Source organism: Heterocephalus glaber, unplaced genomic scaffold (genome assembly GCF_053883595.1).
Source record: "Heterocephalus glaber isolate CG9 unplaced genomic scaffold, H.glaber_assembly_v1.0 deba00000546, whole genome shotgun sequence".
Lineage (NCBI taxonomy): Eukaryota > Metazoa > Chordata > Mammalia > Rodentia > Bathyergidae > Heterocephalus > Heterocephalus glaber.
This window is the reverse complement of record NW_028258147.1, coordinates 35,363,653-35,384,403: the sequence shown is the minus strand read 5'-3', so window position 1 is coordinate 35,384,403 and position 20,751 is coordinate 35,363,653. Positions and strand designations below refer to the sequence as shown.

At 38.1% G+C, this 20,751-nt stretch overlaps 1 protein-coding gene across 6 annotated transcripts in view; it reads left to right on the top strand.

Annotated features, from left to right (window-relative positions):
- Cdk14 (cyclin dependent kinase 14) overlaps positions 1–20,751 on the top strand; it is a 617,491-nt gene that overhangs the window by 184,446 nt on the left and 412,294 nt on the right. For all 6 annotated transcript variants that reach the window (XM_021242623.2, XM_087204731.1, XM_087204728.1 and 3 more), the window contains one exon: positions 19,350–19,429. In XM_021242623.2, coding sequence (XP_021098282.1) covers positions 19,350–19,429 — 80 coding nt within the window. The remainder of the gene's footprint in view (positions 1–19,349; positions 19,430–20,751) is intronic.

Genomic DNA, 20,751 nt, shown 5'->3' with positions numbered 1-20,751 from the left:
ATTTATCTCAGAGATGTTTTGTTCTATTGCTGTTGTATTATGTGGACCTCAGCCCAAGATTTCATGGCACCCATTTCTCTTACTACCTTTTCACTCATTGCTGTATGAGTATGTGGCAAACAACTCCTGACCGGCCAGCAACATTACAGTCCTTTTATTTTCTCACCGGTAACATAGAAACAGTATTATAGAAGGAGTGTGCCTTGAAAAGTAAAATCTCTCAAATCAGTTTTAGAGTAAATCTAAAGCTTAGCATTCACAAACCCCATCTGGAATATATCCCTGGAACTTCCTATGGATGTAGTTAGGTATTCACTAAAAATGAGCTAGGAGGAGAAAGTTACTCTCTGTATCCTCTGAAATCTTGCCAAATATACATGGTTTCCTATTCCCATTTTTGGTCACTTCTTTGCATATTTCCTCCAAATAGGAGCATTTACATTGATTGTGTGGATTTATTCACACAAACTGTCAGATAGAAGCTCCTTAAAAAAAGGTCTTTGTTTAGTTAACAAGGCTTGGAGAGAACTACTGTAAGCAAGATTATTTTGCCTCCCTAAATATGGTTGTGAAGATGGTTCAAATAATCACAAATGTAATTTTTGAAGCTGGCATGGCCAGATCTCTGTTTAGAGATAATGTTAATAACCACTTCATAATGAGCCTGTACAGTTGTTTCTCTTTCTGTTCTTCAATTTTTCTTGTGTTATATATATGGGGCTGTGTGCATGTGGGTGGGTGTGTGGTTGTGTGTAGTGTGTATGGTGGAGAAACCTCAGAGCAGCAGCAGAGAGTCCCTGTGAACACCGGGAATAAGTAGAGTGGGCAGGGTGAATGTTAGGACTGAATTTTCCTACTTATTGGCAACTGATCTGAACTGAGTTCTCCATTGTCACTGTTACTACACTCCAGAGTTGAGCTGTTCTGTCTGTCTGAGATGAGTACACCTTCTTCTCCTTTTTCTTTCTTCTTCAAATCTCCTATATAATTCAGTCATACTTTCTCTTAAGTCTCTCACAGCAAATGATTTTGTAAACTACTGATTGGATCCATATCTGACATGAGTTATCTGGCCTCTTACTTTCTTAAATTAAAAAATCTGTTAAGTTTGATTGACTAATTAGCAGTGTGGATTTTTAAGATCGTGGTAAAAAAGTAAATGATATATTTTCTTTAATAATTTGTGTTTTTAAAAGAAAAGAGGAAAGATAATTCTCTGTGTTACATAACAAAGTTATTCATCTACTGTGGGTGCAGAACATTAGTTTTACAGTGTCCACTTCTGAAAGTAGCTACATTCTATCTTTTGAACAAGAAATAAGTTAATATAAACATTACAAAAAAGAAAAAAAATAGACCATTATCAGAGATTAACGCTTTTGTATGGTTGTATATCTGTATATCTGTAATCTCAGCTATTCGGGAGGCTGAGGCAGGGGGATCACAAGTTTGAGGTCAGCCTGGGGAACTTAGTGAGAGTTTTGCTCAAACTAAAAGATAAAAAGGGCTGGGGACATAGCTCAGTGATAGAGTGGCCTGAATTCAATCCTCACCACCACAAAAATGAAACAGAAAATCAAATCAAAAATCAAATTAAAAAAACCCCTGAACTACAACAATGAAAGACTTGCCTGCAAATATTTGACATACATAGATGTAGATGTTTATATTCAATTTATCCAATTCACAGATATACTTCTTTTTAAAAATACTCATTACTGTATTAGATGATATATTACATGAGTTAAATTTTGGTTTCTTTTGTAGACTAAAAGAGCATAAGGCTCTTTTATGGAAGTATTCCTTAGGATGATGACTGAGGGTTTCCCACCTGTTTGAGGGGAGTCGTGATAGCTGTGTTCATTGCCTGTTTGCATCAGATATCTAATTGTTTTTGAGTATATTGTGTCCTTGAAGCCAGGGACTGTTCTCCTTTCACATTAATTTTCAACTTAAGTGGAAACCATATCAGAAGGCTGTCTGGGAATGAGTGTGAGGGTCACACTCACAAAGACATTTGGAAAGGCTGACTTTTGTGACTTCTTTGCTGTATAGATTGTTCTGTGAACAGGAAAAGCTGATGAAATCTGTCCTCTGTAGCTGTTTGTTACTTTAGTCCTTATTTGAGATAGCCGACTTCGTTCATTCCCTTGTTCATTGAGGCCAAGGGTGCATTAAAGGCATTTAGTACAAGGAAAAACCACGTAACACGGATTTTCCTCAAAGGGCCTAAGTTGTGTTGTCTTACATGAAAGGAAATTAAGTTTCTTTTTAGAAGCTTGGTTTGGTGGCTTAGGTCTAATGTGACTGAAGGACTTTTATTTTAGACCTTGTCAGTTTCCTTAGGGTGTAGCACTAAAGCTGGCAGAGCAGCTGGCTCTGTGGAAGGGGTTGCCAGTCCCGTGGAGTGGTTGATGGCCAGATGTGTGACTGCTTGGAAAGCCCTGCAGGAAGCGCAGGAAGATTTCACGAGATATGTGTTCAGATTTTCTTGTTATTATGATAAAGATTTATCACTAGATATTTTATAGTATACATAACTATAGTATTGAAGTTTTAGAAATTTTATTTTTAGTGTGTTTAATTGTATTTATAAATTCATGTTAATTTTATGGTTTGTCTTAATCTGTACTTACATTATGAGGTATGTTTAGTAGACCTTTTAAACTCAGTTAATTTACCTTTATTGGTTAGGATTAAACATGTTTATTAGCTTCAAATAAATATTGTTGCTGTATAGCTCCACAGGTTCATCTTCATTTAGCACTCTGTCCTAGACACACATACGCTTGTTCTTTCTCTCCAGGCAGTAAGTGTGCTTGGCTCACTTCACTTCTGAACCTGTGCTTATGATAGAGTCCTCATATGTAAGTGGTTCGTTTCTCCTTCTCCTGTGTCTACATCCCGCACCATCTTGAGGGATTAACTCATGTCATATCCAGCTAACTCTCTGCAGACATTGGACAAGACTGAGACCCTGACCAAACTGCCAGGCTTCTGCACACCTTCTCTTGGCTGGGTATCCCCTATCCTTGCCAGAGCCGCCTAAGGCAGGTTAGGCCCACCCGTGCTATCTGGTCATGCTGCCTGCCCTCAGAGGGAATCTTGTTAGGTCAGTTTAGTAGGAATGCCCTCACCCTCAGGAATTCTTCATCCTGCCCTGCCCCCAGCCTGTTTCTGCTGTAAATCACCCCTTGTTCTTCTTATATTTGGAGTTGAGTCCAGTCTCTTCTCCCCTATGGCAATGGTTTTGACACCTGCCTATCACAGTAGTACTTTTATAAGCATCAGGATAATATATCTTTTTGTGATTCAGTTACTGCCTTGCTTTTGGTATCTCTTTTTCTTCCTTACCTATGTTAATTTATTTTTCTGCACCTGTCACAGTGCTTTAATAGATGCTCAGCTGAGAAATGATACCTGTGTAATCACTGGGGAAAATGGTTAGGAATACTGTGATCAGGCTTGCTAAGTAGGATGCCAAGAGACTTTTGTCAGATGGCTTTTGGGGATAGAGTTTTATAGCCAATTCTTTCTTCATCTGCACTTTGGGATAGTACAGGGCTTACCTAGTGCTTCCCGTTCTCGAGATCATGTATCTGGAGACGATTTGATTGGCTACTTCAACTGCATGATACGGGGACTCCTCTTAGACTGAATTCTTGGTAGGCCAGCTGAGTGGCCCTGTGCCCCGTAGGTCCTGGCCCACGTGACTGCCAGGCTCATGCCCTACTTCCCGTCAGGCCTTTGTTGCTTGGCTAGCAAGGTTTGTTTCATCTATTAATAAAAATGCAGAAGTCATTAAGCTTTTGGAAAGAAACGCCCACCTGGGCCTTTTCCTTAACAGGCAAGTCTGAGAAGGTTGGAACTTGAGGCTTCCTAGGTTCTTACCTCAGCCCAGCCAGTAACAGGATGGTATTATTGAGCCCTCAAAACACACACACACGCACACATACACATTCACAAACAAACATGACAGTTCTACAGGATGCCAGTTTTTGGAAAAAAAAATTGATACAGAGCTGAATCTATTAAGATATTTACACGTGTTGAAGAAATTGTCTCTGAATAGTAGGATTAGTGTTGCTTTAAATTTTATCTATGTTTTCAAACTATTGTGCCATAAACATGAATCGTGTTATAATTAGGATATGACGTATTGTCATTCTAAAAAGTATTGATTTATTTTGAGATTTATAAAAGTTATTGGGAACAACAAAGAATAAAAAAACCTGCTGTGATATAATTTGATCATGAATATTATAAAAAAAGCACTGGTGTAACTGGATCACCTTTAAAGAATGAAGGAGAAGTATCAGAGTGTCATTCACACCTTTCCTTGGTGGCTCACACTTTATTACCACCCCACAGAGAGTGTGTGCTGTCTGAACTCCTAAGTCCAGAAGGTAGACTGGCCACTTCTAGAACAAAATATTGAACTGCCCTGTGCCTCATCTTCTTTGTAAATTGAAATAATAGTGCTTGTTGTACAGAGGTGCTATAGGATTAAATGAGACAATGGAAATAAAGCACGTGACACATTACTGCCACATTATAGGTATTTGAACAACAGGTACTGAGCATCAGTGCTGTTTTTGAGCTAAAGACTGCTGCTATCTTTGTGTTATCCCCTTACCCCCTACACTGCGGACTGAGCTCAGAGCATTGCCCGTGGTAGTGAACACTTCCCCACTGAGCTATTCCTAACCCTTTCATGGTTTTCACTTACCAATTGTGTGCAAATGCAGTTCATTCTAAATTAGGCTAATATGTACTTTGGCCTTATTACTAGGTTTTGGAAATAATAGTGGCATAGGTGTTTCTTATACCAGTTGCATGTAATTTTTATAAGGATCTTCATTTAATCTACTTTTCAATAATATGAGTTAATACCAACCCTAACCTTCAACATGTATAAGTAAACTTTTCAGTTTTATATTTAATGCAAGCATGTTTTTGCTTGACACTCTACTTGCCTATAAAATAATCCATTTTAAGTAACACTTATTTTTAGGAGAATAGTCTTTTTGATTAGGTAATTCATGATGTCATATAGCATCTTTCTGCCATCTTTTTTGCCATAAAAGGTGTAACTCAAAGTACATATATTTGGCTTTGCTTGATACTATTTAAATTTTCATTTTTAATTAATTAATTAATTAATTAATTTTTCTGGTCCCGGAGAATCTTAACTCAGGACCTTGCATTTGCCAGGCAGGCGTGGCACTGCTGAGCCACATCCCCAGCTCCATTTTAAATATATTTAACAAAAACTTCTAAAATTTTGGGGCTGGGGATTTAGCTCAGTGGTGCCAGCGCCTGCCTTGCAAGCGCAAGGTCCCGAGTTTGATCCCCGGTACCCCCCCAAAAAAAACCCTTCTAAAATTATGAAAGCATTACATTGGAAAGCATTGGAAAAAAGTAAAAATTATTCATAATCTTTTTTGACTTAATTCAAGTCTTCTAGTCCTCTTACTAGGCTAGTGTGAAGTTTTCTTTGTTAATTTTCCATGAGTTTTTATATACAAACCCAAAAAAGAAAATACTAGCTTGCTATCTTGATTGTAACATGAACTTGAGGGTGTGTGTGAGTGTGTGTGAGTGTGTGTGTGTATTGGTCTTTATTAGAATGGTTAGAGAATAGTGTGAACTCTGAATACTGCTGCTATAATGACTCTCCAGAGCTGCTTTAATTGTTGGATCCTGCTGTACCCAACGTCACTTAATTTTGCATGGGTATTTTTGAAGGGGAAATGCAATATCTCTGTGGTTAGGACTACTTGGCAATGAGTATTTGGGGGCTCCCCAAAGCCTTGATGTGATTTGGCCATGTGCTTTTTGGTGCATCTCATTTGACTTCTTTAGGGATCCTTTTTTCTGAGAGTGGGGACCTGACTCCTCTCTAATGGTGCTGAGTGTGTGTGTCTCTGCCAGAGGAAGGGAACATCTGTGACTCTGCTGGAGAAGCGAAGAAAGCACATGGTAAACCTGTCTGTAGAAGGGAAAGTGAAAAATACTTTAAGGTGAGACATCAGATTTTATCCTAATCCCAGCTCATGTAATGACTCACTCTGAAATGACTGCAGTTAGAATTTTTGAAAAAAAATCATGAATGAATGTATTTGACTTTGATTTTGAGTTATAGTGCTGAAGAATTAGCTAGAACACACTTAGTAAACTAAGATTGAGAAAAAGAGATAATACTATTAAGTCTATCCATTTCTTTTCTGCTTTTTGGGAAACATTTTCTGTAGGGAAAAAAGCTACTGAAGGTAAAAAAATCTATTTGAAGTGGCAACTTGACCTTAGAAGGAGAAAATTTGATTTCTCTAGAAATATAAAAGGCAGCATTTTCAAAGACCTCAGTAATGTGTTTCTACAGACAAGTATGCTTGAAAGTAAGACTAGGGAAAGACAAAAAGAAAATCCATGGTTGCTGCTTTTTTTTTTTAATCATTGACATTTCTTTGCCTTTATGTCAGTACTTCCTTCTTAATTTTCAGTTCATTTGCATCCATGTACAGGTTGTGTGTGTATGAATATAAATTTTTGTATGTTTATGGATAAAAATGTATAGAACTAATTCTCACAGTAACTTTAAAATCTTACTATATGTAACTCTTTAAAAATTCCTTATAAGGAGCTACATTTTACTTTTCAGAGAGGGTAATACTGGGGATTGAACCCAGGAACCTTGGGTCTGAGGTATATCCCCAGCATTTTTTAAATTTGGTATTTTGAGACAGTGTGTCATCAAGTTGACCAGACTGGGCTTGAACTGGAGATCCCACTTCCTGGGGCTTCAGTTTCCCAGAATGCTGGGAAGCATGCTACCGTCAAGCCTAGCATGCATTTTACTTAATTTTCATGAAGCTGCCCCATCTCATCAAATAAATGTGGCCCTTCCATAGTTATTTCAAAGTCTGTACAGCCAGCTACCCTTGCACCTGTTTCTATCCTGAGTATCTTTTCCGTGCTTTGCTTTCTCTTGATATGTTGGCAGTTTTTCCACTCCTACTTTTGATAACTTTGCCTTGCTTTTTTAAGAAACCTGCCTTTGGGGCAGGGATTTAGCTCAGTGGTTCTCCCGCCTGCTGTGCAAGCGCAAGGACCCAAGTTCGATCCCCGGTACCAAAAAAGAAACCTGCCTTTGTTCATCATACATTTTGGTTGCTCGATACTGTCTTATCTGCTGTGTTAGCTAGTAATCTCCTCAAGGGCTGTATACAGGTTATATCTTGCTCTCTCCAGAACAGTTTCTTGTATCTGGGAGGTATTCCTCTTTAAAGTTCTGAGAAGTATGTAATCCACTGCCCCCAAACCCCAGAAGTTAATGGATCAGAGTGGATGATAAACATCTCTTGAAACTGAACAGACTTGGACCAACTAGGGGAGAAATGGGGGAAGCTAGCCCAAGGTTGAGCTCAGGCTTGCAGTTCATATGCAGAATATGCTACTGGTATAGAAAGGTGACGGAGACGGGTACAATGACCTTCCTACCTTCTTGCTTACCTTAGTGCTGCCAGGGACAGTTAGCTTCTAGTGCAAAAGTGCAGAGCAAATATAGGAGTGAAATAAATTTTCACATGTCTCAGGATGTTGGATGGCACTGTGGTTTTCTAAGGAGTTCTGTTTTAAGATCTGAGATGAGTGTTTCATAGAATTTTAAGGAAATGTAGAGTTGAAATTATACCATCAGTGTCAATTTTCTCCAGGAAATATGAATGACTGAAGAGGCATTGTAGTGTCTTGAAGTGTTCAGATATTCACAGATGATCAATTCTGTTAACCAGAGAGGAGGAAGATGATGTAACCTTCACCCTGGGTGCTCTTTTGTTAATCCTCCTCCAGTGAAAATTTTAGGATAAATTATTATTCACCTGAATTTTGACCAGTTAACAAAATATTGATGAGGAGTTAAAAATGATGCCGTACCTATTTTTCTCATCAGGTTGTTAGGCTAGTGGACTAGTGGAACACATTAACATTATTTAATGTTATTGAGTGTTCCTGATTATGTCCTGGTAGGTAAGAGGGCTATAGGTAGTTAGATGATGTGCTGTTGCTAGTAGCAATTGACAGCAGGCTGATTTGCTAGACCTAAGAATGGTAGGAATTCTAGGTATTCTATTTTAATAACTTTTACCTGGGAAGGAGTTGGCTCATTTGTTCACCACTGAGCCCTAATGGTGTGTTGGAAGTTTTGCTTTGTGCACATCTTCTGCACTGTCCGGTGGAAGGAGAAGGTCCGAGCACTGGTCTGGGGCAGAGGGGTCAAGGACGGGATAGGAGAGTGGGAAAATGAATAGAGATGAAGAGAGTCGGGGGAGAGGGAGGGAGGGAGAGAAAGAAGAGAAATAGAGATTGGCAGAGAGAGAGGAAGAAGAAGGGCAGGAGGGAGGGGGAGAGGGAGAGGTATAATACCATGGACCATAGAAGGTAGATGGGGCAAGAACGTGAGTCAAGGAACAGAGTGCTGGCCCTCCTCCTGGGCAGGGTTTTTATTTGTACCTGGGATGAGGACACAGGCGGACAGGTGACCAGTGCCTGTCATAGGTAGGATCAGAAATTAGAGCTGAAGGGAGAGTTGTAAGTCTCTGACATGTGCCAACAAGTTGGAGTTTTATTAGGGATACATCAAACTTCTGAAATCATATTGAAAAGGTGCACTATTAAGAATAGGGTGAGTTAAAGATAGTGTACTTGTAAGGCCCGTGAAGAAAATTCAGGATTTTTAGTATTTGGCAAGATCTCTTGCAGTGTTCTGTGACTGCCACAGTTTAGTAAATGCTTAGACCAAGCTAGTACATGTTCAGTTTTCAGAAGGAGGCTGGGCCCTCTCCTGGCCTACCACTTATCAGGCCACATCTGGTAGTGTGTACCCCTGACAGCCACAGCGCAGGAGGCATTCATTATCTGAGGCCTGTCAGGAAGCTTGTAACTAAGCCATTGCAGGTTCTCGAAGTAGTTGACAGTTTTTGAAAACTTGAGAGTAAAAAGCCGACTTCAGTGTGGGAAAGATCAGATGAAAGAAGAGGCAGTGAAAAGCTGGTGTAGTAATCTGAAGGCTTAACACAGTGGTTCTCAGCCATGATTACACATTAGAATAACCAAAGTTTTAAAAAACACAGGTGCTAGGACCCCACCATACACCAGTTAAATCGGGAGTGGAGCCAGCCATGGTTATGGTTTAGCTTCAGTGGTGGTAAGAGTGTGTAGCGCAGGCTGAGGAGCTCCACCTCAGTCTTCTGCACAGCTGCAGACTGGCCACATCTGTCTTCTTGCCTTGCCTCATGCACACAGGAGCAGCACTGCTGAGTGGCAGCCAGACAGTGGCCCTATTCCACTGCTTCCAAGAGACTGTCAGGAGTCTCTTCTGCTTTGCAGCACCGTTAACCCTGCCAGAGCCATGGAACTCCCTGATCACCCACTCTCTTTCAGACCTCATGCCCTTGTTTCTGGGTATACCACCTATGCTGTACTTTCCCCTCATCCTCCTGGTTCTTCTCACATCTTCTGTGTCTATTCTTCAATCAGGAAATTCTTACCCCTTCTCTATATGTTTTCCTTACTCCTGCTTGAGCGGAAAATGGATGGTCTCCTGTAGTCCTCCAAGTGGTTCACAAATTTATGTCTGGCCCAGATTTTTTTTTTAAACTCTACTGGGGATCGAACTCAGGACCTTGTGCTTGCCAAGCAGACGTCGTGCCACTGAGCTAAATCCTCGGCCCCCAAATTTTTATACTGAGATGTAGATCCGTAAATATCAGTACTTCCTTTCCATTTTGTCCAGAACAAGATCTTCCCAAACAGAATTCTTGGAATTTGTTGTCTAAGTCATCTCCCACTTTAGTTTTCCTTACTTTGATATGTAGTACCCCCAAACACTGATATGCTAAAATCAGGAAATTGGGAGTCTTTTATAATTTTCCGATTGCCAGTCTAGCTGGTTTTATCTTTGTAATGTTATTATTTTACCTCATTTGTCCTCCTGGTATTCTGGCGTGACTGCCACCATATTTCGCTTGGATCATGACTGCCTTCCCTGCCCCCATTTGTACTTCTTCAGAAATTCTCTATACCATAGCACATGAACCGTCAGACATCCATGCTTTTAGATGGCTCCATGGTTTTCTGTCAATTCTTTATGGGCTTCAGAAGGACCTTCAGGATTTAGTTCTTTATCTCTCCAGCTGCTTCCCCATCTCTCAGCTAGCTCCACCCACCCTTTTACCTTTCCTTCCTCTCTCTCCCCCTCCCTCTTGCTTGCTGCTTTCTTCTTTTTCATATTTTAGTTTTTGTTTTTTTTATCATGTCCTCTGTATATGGATTTCTGTGTGGGTGTTCTCTCTGCCTGAAATGTTCTTTGCTTATACTTTTAGGTGATTTTAAAGAACGTTTTGTGGAAAATAATTATTAGCATAGTCATAATAAACTCCCATGAAACTGTTAACCAGCTTTTCAAACATTGGTGAGCCCATGACTGATCTTGTTTTATCAATATTTATTTCCTCCAGCAATTTTGAAATAAGCCCCAAATACTATGTTATTTTCATGGTATATTTATTCTTTGAAAGATAAAGAGTCTGTTTTAAAACATATATAACCATAGTGTTATGTGATACCATGACGATTTTTTTTAAAAAAACATAAAATTTAATGGTTTCTTAGAATACAGTTAGTGATAAAATGCCCTTTGTTTGATTCAAGATAAAATTGGGTCCATATATTGCAGTGAATTGAAGCTAGTTGGTATGTCTCATTTTTAATCTAAGGATTCTTCCTACTTTAGTTGTTCAAATTCATTTTCTTAAGAGTATCATATATTCTAGATTCTTCACATTGTATCCATTGGTATTATTAAACTTGTTCTTATATCCTTTAAGTACTTAGATTTAGATATAGTCAGATTTAGGTTGAATTTATTCCATAAAGGCATGAAAACTTCCATCAGATGACCCATAATATCTGCTGGGCTCTTTTTGTAATTTTAGAAACCATTAATAATCCATTTAGTGATTATGGTTAATGTTGATATTCAGATTGCGTATTCATTTGCAGGGAAACCTCACCATATCTACTGTTTGGTTAAACCTAAGTACAGTGTATGAAGAAGAATATGAAAGGGAAAGTAAATGCTTAATATAGCCTCTTTATTAATAATGTTTTAAACTAATGAGATGAAACTTTACCATCCCCAAATTTGACCAATTAGCTTTTTTCTTAGTTTCATTATGACTTATGGATAATAAACATATTTGGTATCTTGCAATTGCAGGTTATTATTGTACTGCTGATCAGATTATCACATTTAACAAATGGGAGTCTGGGGACTCCCTTTAACCATGGCTCTGTCCTCTATATACTTAGGTGATTATGTCTTATCTCCTTTGTTAGACTCTTGAATCCTTAAATACAGGAATGTATCTGTATTGCAGACTCACAGCCTTTCAGTATTTGTTGAATGAGTATCAGGATATTAAAACTGTATTTGATGAAGGTCTGTTATGTATAAGAGGACTTATTAGTCTCTGGATTCAGAACTTGAAGCAGAGAGTAGAACTTACAGGAAGCAGTTTTTTGTCTCAACTTCATAAGAATTAAATAATTTTACTTATTCTAGAGGAGTTTGAATTCCACCAAAGTCTTTGAGGGGGAATACATTGTCTGAGGCTGTGAGAATTCAAGGACAAATAAGTCAACGAGTATTGTTTTGTCCACTTGGAACCTGAATTCTCAAAGGTTACTTATAATTGCAAGGTAGCAAGACTCCAAAATCCTTTGTTGACAGGTTTTATTTTTGGAAAGGTACAAAGCTGGTGGCTTAAAATTGTTGCGTTATTCATAGTTTTACTTTCTGCCATGAACATTATTTATTTTCAAAACATTACTCAAAATTCCAATTTTTATATTTCAAAGTATTTTGATTCTGTATATTTGATAAAATATTGATAATGTTGAATTGTGCTTTAGTAGCAATCATTTATTTTTATAGATAATTGTTGATTGAATATGCACGTTTTTCACTGTGTTAAATCCTTAGACTTTTTATTTAGTCATAATCTAATAAATAGCCAGTAGACTTTTATACTCTGGATTTTACTGAAAAAATTACTTTAACAGGAACTATCATTAATCTTTCATTCCTGCCTATATCATTTAGATAAAAGTTAGGAGAAGCTGTGTGCCATATTCACAAATGTTAAATCATGTGACCTTTAATCCTAATAAGTCAACTTTGTTGAATTAAGAAATACCTAGAAGATTTGTAGAGCAGGCTCCTGGGTGTTTCTCGGCAGGAAATGGAAGTGTGGTTTTAGATACTAATATGGTCTCTTGCCCATTCCTCTCTGGAACTGTTCCTTTTCTCTTCTTTCTGGAGGCCATGAATTGAACTGAGCAGCTTTGTTCTACTGTGCCCTTCCACCATGATGTTCCCACCTCGGAGCCAGTCAACCAAGGACTGAATTCCTCAGAACTATGAGCTATATTTAATGTCTTCTCCTTTATATGGTGGGTGTTGGGTGTTATGTCTTAGTGCTAAAAAGGTGAAAAATACAGAAAATTGTCATCAGAGAAGTGGGATGGTTGCTGTGGCTGTAGTTGACTGTGTGATTCAGAAGTCTTTGGAACTGGTTTGTGGGAGGAGTTTGGAAGGGGTTGGGAGAAGTGGGCTAGAGAAGCTGTAGAAATCTGTAGAGAGATCTTGATGGGTGATTCTGGCCAGAGCTTAGAAGCCCAGGATGCTCATAGGAATGTGGGCAGTCAGGAGGTTTCACTTGGGAATAAGAGCTCTGTTGTCAGATGGACTAGATGGCATGTGTGTTGCACTATGGCAGAAAATTTGTCTACATTTTGCTCATGTCCTGAGACTTTGCAGGAGACTAAGATTAAGGGCACTGGACTAATTAATCAGGTGGAGGAAATGTCAAGATAGCATAATATTCAGGCTGTGGCATGGGAACTGCTGGCTGCTTTTAGCCAGATTTATAGTGAGAATTGGGGCAGAGCAGAAAACTTTGAAAAATTTAAATTTTGGCCCAGAAGGAACCACATGTAAATTTGGGGCCAAAGAAGGTGTGGCTACTAAGAGATTAGCATTTTCAAAAATGAAGTATTTTATACAGGGACTAGACAAAAGATGCCCTCCAGACAGCTCAGGATTCAGCAAGACAATACCTATTGCAGGCTCAAAAGCATCCATCTTTCATCTCAGAAGAAAACCCTGAGACTCCTGCTTGAGAAGGGCCTCTTAGGTAATTGGTTCCCAGGATTCATCTCACCATGCTTAGCCATTCAACCACTCAGAGGCCTCTGCAGCCATGGTCCATGGGGGCCTAGTGGCTGCTTCTACTGAAAGCAGATCTTGGTATTGTCCACCTGATGCTGGTTTTCTGGCATGCAGAATGCAAGAGTTGTGAGGTCAAGGAGGCTTCTACCCAGATTTCTGAGAAAGGCCTAGGAGGCCAGGCTAGAAACTCCTGAGAAGACAATGCTTTGGGAATAAGCCAGAGGTGCTGTGAAAACCTCAGAGTGTCAGAGATGCAAGAAATTAGGACATCAGATGAGGAAACCTCCAGGCTGTGAGTGAAGCTGACCCAAGAGAGAGGCCTAATGGGCTATAGATGGCAAGGCCATAGGGTTGGGACCACCTATGCCCTTTGGAACTCAGATTTTATGGCGATTTATCCTATATAGTGGATGTGGAACTAGGGGATTTAGGGTTTTTCCTGCTAGTTTTCAGTCTTATTTTGGTTTGATTCTTTCTAATCTTTTTATTCTTTCTTTTTGAATGGGAATGGGAATGTTTACCCTGTGCCTGTATACGTTGGGATTATGCAACTTGTTTTTTACTTTTATAGAGGTTCATAGCTAAGAGTTTGCCTTGAGTCCCCGAAGAGACTTGGACTTGGACTTTTGAAAATGCTGAACTGTTGAGACCTAGAGAAGGGATTATTTGGTATCTGAGTGTATGCAGGATGTTACATAGAATGATGAGCTTGTTATTATCTTTATTGGAGATTAAGTATGGTTTAAGATATATTTGTGTGTGACGTTAACAAAGGCGGGATTGTGATTCTTAATCCTGATATGTCAACTTTATTGGATTAAGAAATGCCTAGCAAATTCGTAGGGCAAGCTCCTGGGTGTCTCTGAGTGGGCCGTGGAGGCGTGGCCTTGGATACTACATGTGGTTCCTTGCCCTTTCCTCTCTGGCACTTTTCCCGTGCTCTGCTTCCCAGCCATTATGAACTGAGCAGCCTTGCTCCATCATGCCCTTCTCCACGATGTTCCTGGGTTGAAATCAGCCAACCATGAACTGAATTCCTCAAAACTGTGAGTCAAATTAAACTTCTCCTTTAATTTGCGAATCTTGGTTTTGTGTCTTAGTGACTGGAAAGACTAAGAAAAATAGTATTAAGATGACTTCTTATTCACACCAGCCTAAAAATATTTCAGATGACAGTGACAAAGCCATGAATATTTAAGTAGGCTTTTAGCTTTTGAAATATGTATCTAATATAAGATACTAGTTTTTAAAAAAGTTATTAAATAAATCACAATGTGATTTTTTTGAATATTTTAAAAATTTTGCCAAAAAAAGTTTATAAACAGTCCAAAATATTGCCCCTGCTATTCTCCGCTGGTTGCTATCACTCCCTTGGTGGTATCTACATTTTCTTATATCAGCTCTATACCAGTATAGCAAGGAAACAAAGCATGCTTTGCCTGCACTTGGTATTATTTTTCTTAGCAGCTTCTCTTCAGTCAGAATCATAATGGATGAGCAAGGAGGAAAATATTAGATTTCCTAGAGTATATTAAATTTCCTTTAGGTATATTGCTTTAATTTCCTTTATATCCTCTAGGCATAATTTCTTTTAGGTGTTTGCTCATGGACACTATTTTCAAAGATGACCTAGATAATATTTGTAATTTTGTTTCATTGTACTAGGTTAGTCTATTAATTTGAGGTAACTAATGGAATATAAAACCTTTAGGTTTTCCTTTGAGAATTATTTTTCTGTAAGGACATTCTCTTTCAGCATAATAATTTTGAATGCTAGGCAAAGTGAGGAGTTTTCCTTCATAGGTTTTGCAAACCACTCAAAGAAGAAAAAGTGAAAGGGTGATAAAATGAATAGGCTACTCTCTTTAATCAGAGCTTCTACACTTTGTTTCTACGTTGTGTATCTACAAGTTTAGAGCACACAGAGTTGTGGACAGAGTTTCTGAAGTCGGCAGAGGTTTAGATTTGCAGTTAGAACCAGTTTGAAAGCTGGATCCCACTTGGACATGTCTCTGCCCCTTGTTCCCCTGTCTCTGTCTCTGTGTGTAGAGTTGTCTGCCCTCTGCTTGCAGCTCTGCCCTATGTTCCCTGGAGTTGTGTCCCATGTGATGGGCATACTGAAGCAACTGGTCACCCCTCCCTGGGCCTGAAGTGTGCTTTGCAGTGAGACCCATCTTGAAATAGCATTTGTTGGAAGGATAGGAGAACAGTGGAGAATCTCTGAAATAAAATGGCTCTCTATGTAGCTTAAAACAACTGAAGGCAAGTTTGGCAATATCTCCAATGGAGTGTTCTTTGGTAATATGAATACAGTTTCAAGCATGCTTTATACCAAGTTATTTACCTGAATTAATGTCTCCACTGGAAATCAAACCTTGATTGCTTTCTATTCATTAGCTTTTTTAAAATTAGCTTTTGATTTAATTAATAAGACTTGTGAAAGAGGAATCGTCAGTGTTTTTCTGTAAACAGCTCTAATTTATTGATTCAATTTGAATTTTGCAATTATTTTAAGTTATTTAAATCAGTATTTGAATTATATGTTGGAATTGCATGCTTTGAGCCTTCATAAAATAGTTTAAATCTACAAGATAATTATAAAATGCTGATTTTGATTTTTATAGACTAACGAATATTTCCTTTGATATCTCTAAGAACTGGCATTTTATATGTGAATAACTTAGAATTTAAAAATTTTTAGGCCATTCTAGAATTTAAAATATATATGTAATGAAAGTAGAACATTAAGAAATGTATGTTATTTTTTTCTGAAGGCATCTTTTCCAAAGGTGAAGCCAATTGCTTAACGTTTTTACTATGATTTAAAACTGAGGGCCTCAGCAGTTGGTGAATATCCAGACATGTAGAGAAAAACTAATTAAGAAAGGGGAAATTCACAGTGACTCTCAGGTTAAAGAGCAATTTGATGATCAATATGATTCTTAATGGGAAACCAATGAAGCAATTGGAGAGAGGGAGGTGCTGATTAGTGGTTTCTGCTCAGATTATTAAAGGATGGTGATTATTATAAAACATTTCTGTTGGGTGTATAAAGGTTAATTGACAGTGCATTCTACAGATTCTAAAACTTCAAGGAAATGGAAACTTGTTTGTATTTACATGCAACAAAAACAAACTACAGAAATTGTAATCTGAAAAGAAATGAAAGGAGGTGTTTAGAGCTTTATGAAATTTTGGCACTTGTAATTTTTCTGGAAATAATTTTTATACTTTATTCTGGATTTATTTTGTATGTTTGAGGAGAAAAATGTTGGGGTGTTAATGATATTCATTTGGTAAAGGACACTCTGAACTAGGAAGGTTCTCAATACAGGGTACATATCAGTTAACAAAGCAGTCCCTTTACTTCCGGAACTTAACATTTTAGTTTCATATGTTGTGATAAATAAAATCTCAGTGGCATCAAATATTGCAATTATCACAACCTATAAAAAAATCTTGTACTTGAGTTTTATTTTATGGAGCGTTCGGCATTAGAATTCCACCAATCTGAGTCCTGTTCTTTTATGAAGTTATAGAAAGTAAGTGTGAAAAAGTTTTCACCACAAAAATAGTGCAGATTAGTCTGTGAGAGGTACTTAAAGGAGTTCTGTGATTAATGATTAATAACTTACACTTAAAGTATGCTGACTTGCTGAATGGCTGGGCTCCTTTCACTGTGTTATAGGCTAGTCATGGTTTTTTGGCCAAAAATGTCCCTGTATTCCCAGATCTGCACAGACAAGTTGGCGCTTCTCAAGGGAAATGGAGAGCTTTGTGGGAAGAAGCTTCTGTGTGTGTGTGTGTGTGTGTGTGTGTGTGTGTGTGTGTGTATGCTTTATGGGTGAAGGGAAAATATCTGTAAATGAGGGGAAAATTCCAAGTGGTTCTTGGAATCAGTTACTGCCTCTTCAGGGATCCAGGGATGAGCTCAACTGGGCTGAGAAAAATCTGTGCAGATGTCAGCACTGACTTATCTCAGCCTTGAGCCCTGCCAAAGGCTTCCTCCTTCTGAAAGGACAAAGCAGAGAGCATAGGGTGCAGGCTCCAGCTGAACCCACATGCACAGTAATGTCTGCTGGCACCTGGTACCTTTAGCACAAACTGGACTAGCGAATCAAGGACTGCTCAAAAGATGGGGTGCAGAGCAGAAGAGCAGCAGGCCTGTTCTCCTGGCTGACACATAATGAGAAAGCAGCTCAGCTTCAGCCTCAAGGAGACAGCACACTGTGCAGCCTGTAACCACATGCCCTTGTCGCGTTCCTGTAACCAGTAATAATGGATTCAACAGTTAGTTCAATGGGAAATGCAGCTGGTGGACTGTGATAAATTCCTTGGCTTTTTAGGTTTTGTGTTTGTGGTGGTTTTTGAGCAAAAATGGATCAATTAAGTGTAGTTTTAAAAAAAAAGACATTCAGATTCTTTATTTCAGACTCAGGCACTGGGTTCTCTGGGCCACATGAGCTCTCCTTTGTGGTTCTTTAACCTCTGAAGATCTTTCTTTGATAGCAATTTAACTTACAACAGGAGAGCTGAGTGTGTAGCTCAGGGTAAAGTGCTTACCTAATATGAGTGAAGGACCTGGGTTTAATCACCAGCATAGAAATAAACAAATGATTAAATTGCAACAAGAAACCATTTTTGACCTATCAGATTGGCAAAATCAAACATTGACTGAGCATTGATAATATTCATCAAAATTAGAGATTAGAGATGCATAATTTCTTGACCTTGCAGTTTTGCTTTTAGGAAGCCATCATACAAACATTTTATATGCATAAAATTATACATACAAGAATATTCATTGCATCACTATAGTAGTAAAAAATGGAGAATAAGCTAAATGTCTGTCAAAAGGAGAGTAGGATTAAATTAAGTGTCACACATACAAGGGTCTTGTGGCCTTTAAAAAATGAGAGTTTTCTATGAATTCACAAGGAGGTCACTAAAATATATTAAGTGACAAAAACAGTACGTAGTGCATTCTGTAATATATGTGTGTGCATATGTATGTGTGTATGTGTATATGCATTGTGTGGAGTATATTATGCATGTGTGTGTATACATTTGTGTGATGTGTACATATTTGAAAGTCTGTAGATCTGGAAATACATAAACAATGTTGAGTGATGACCTCAGGGAACGGGAGTTGAGTGGCTGATGGAGGTTGTGGCAGGGAAATTGACTTGTCACCAAATAACTTCTTGCACTTTTCCTATTTTTGATGTGTGCTTTTAACAAAATCTATTTTAATTAACAACACCAGCAAACTAGGCCTAGCATAAATGGAAAAATAGAACAGTCAGGGGAAGGCTGATGTAGATAGGCATGTCTTTGGTAGCTGATAGAATCTACTAGCTAAAAAGTTATCTCCATAGTGCAATCTTGCTTTTAATTAGAGCCGACACACATTTTTGATGTGTCTGGAAGAACTATCTGCTTTGGATAGGTCTGTGGAGTCTTGGAATAGTATATTCATAACTTTGTTTATGATATAACATAAAACACAACTAGGTCCCATATAATTTTAGGAAAAATTCTAAAAATTTTGCTTTACAAAAAAAGTAGGAAAAATGTGGGAATGATTGGGGAGGGGAGCGAGAGCGCGCATGAGTGCGCATCAGCTAGAGCATGAGTGCTAAGTGTCAAGCTTTTGTCCTTGGGGATTGAATTACTTCATGTGAAGAATTACAATGAGGAGCTATGAGAAACAAAGGAAAGAGTTATTTTGACTGTTTGGTTTTTAGTTAATCTGAGAATAATTGTCAGATGTGATTTTGTTAAATACCAGTTTCATTTTGGAAGGAACAGAGTGAATCACAGGAAACCTCATTTAAATCTTGGCCTATGTAAGTGTGAATATGTAAAATTTGGATATTTATGATGATACAGAATTCCTACCCTTACCGAAATCAGACTTGCTGTGTTGATATAATTGAGTCACTATCATTTGCAGTGCAAAGTTACATAAAATAAAAATTGTAAGAAAGACAATTAAGACCCTAATAGGCACATGTTTTTGCAGATTCTCTTTCATCTTCTCTTTTGTTTCCCACAGAGTGAATGGGAAGTTGGTAGCCTTGAAAGTGATAAGGCTTCAGGAAGAAGAGGGTACGCCTTTCACAGCCATCAGGGAAGGTAGGCACCTTCATTTGTTATCTTTACTTTTTCCATTTCTGTGATGCTCATGTCTGTGTAAGTAATATCTCTGCATATGCAGTGTTAATATTTGATTGTTATATCTCCCATTGGCGTGTGTAAGCTGAAATTAACAAATCAGTACCTTTCACAATCCTATCAGGCTGTGTTAAATAAGAAAAGACCATCCTGCTGTATGTTTTGGGAAAAATGCAGTACATTGATGGCGCTATCTAGGTCATTGAGGAATTTTAGACATCTGAATATGTGTGAAGAGCTTCTAACATATGTTGCTAGTGTAATGTTACATTCATAGCTTTTATGGGAAATTCTTAAAAATGAAGAGGTGGGTCATGCAATCTTGTTAAGTCATTTGCATTTCTTCTTTCTTGATTTCTTTATTCCTGTCCTTTACTGTATTTTCTATTGGCTTTCTTATTAATATATAATCTATATGTATTTGGGTCATTTATGTTGTAATATTTTCCCTACTGTGCCATTTTTCTAAAAGCTTCTTTTATAATGTAGTTATTATGTATAAAATTTTAATTTTGTGAAATAAAGTTATCTTTTTTGCTTTATGAATTTCTGCATAGAAAAGTTTCTCTATTTGAAGAAAAGAAAAATATCTTCTCTCATTTTCAGTTCAATTTCATAATTCCTAGTTATGATTAGTAGCTTTTCCTGTACTACATTTTTAAAAGTACCTCAACCTAAGATCTAAGTTTATTTTTACATTGAAGAGATCATAGCTACTGTTTCTACTGATCCAAATAAGATAAATATCAGTGATTTACCACAATAGCTTTAGCAAGATGTTGATGACTAAATGTACTCTCATGGTGGTCTGGTCAGTTTCCCACCACTATAAATCTGATTTACCCTTGATATCTTAGAGACATTATTCCATTTCCACTTTCTGGTGTCTCATTCTCCATCACATTTCATCTTAGCTTGGTTTCTTTCATTCCTGTTTAACTTTTCAGTTTCATCAGTCACCTCCTTATCACCAAATCAAAAATAGGCCTCTCTGTTCTGCTTTATCCAACCTTTCAGCAGATAGCACGTGGCTGAAGCTTTGTCCTGTGTGACACCAGATTTTTCAAGTAGGTAAATTTTCCTCTTTCCCTTGGGATGGCTTTCTCTAAATTTCCGTGTTTCAGGACAGGGAAGGGCCTTCTTTCCTCTGATGACATTCTTAGGCTGATTTTATTCATTTCATGAGATTACATGGCAACTACTGAGTTACACACGTGGATCTCTGGAGATATGTGCTGGACTCCACCCCCTTTACCTGTATCCCCTGCGTATCTTCTCCTCTT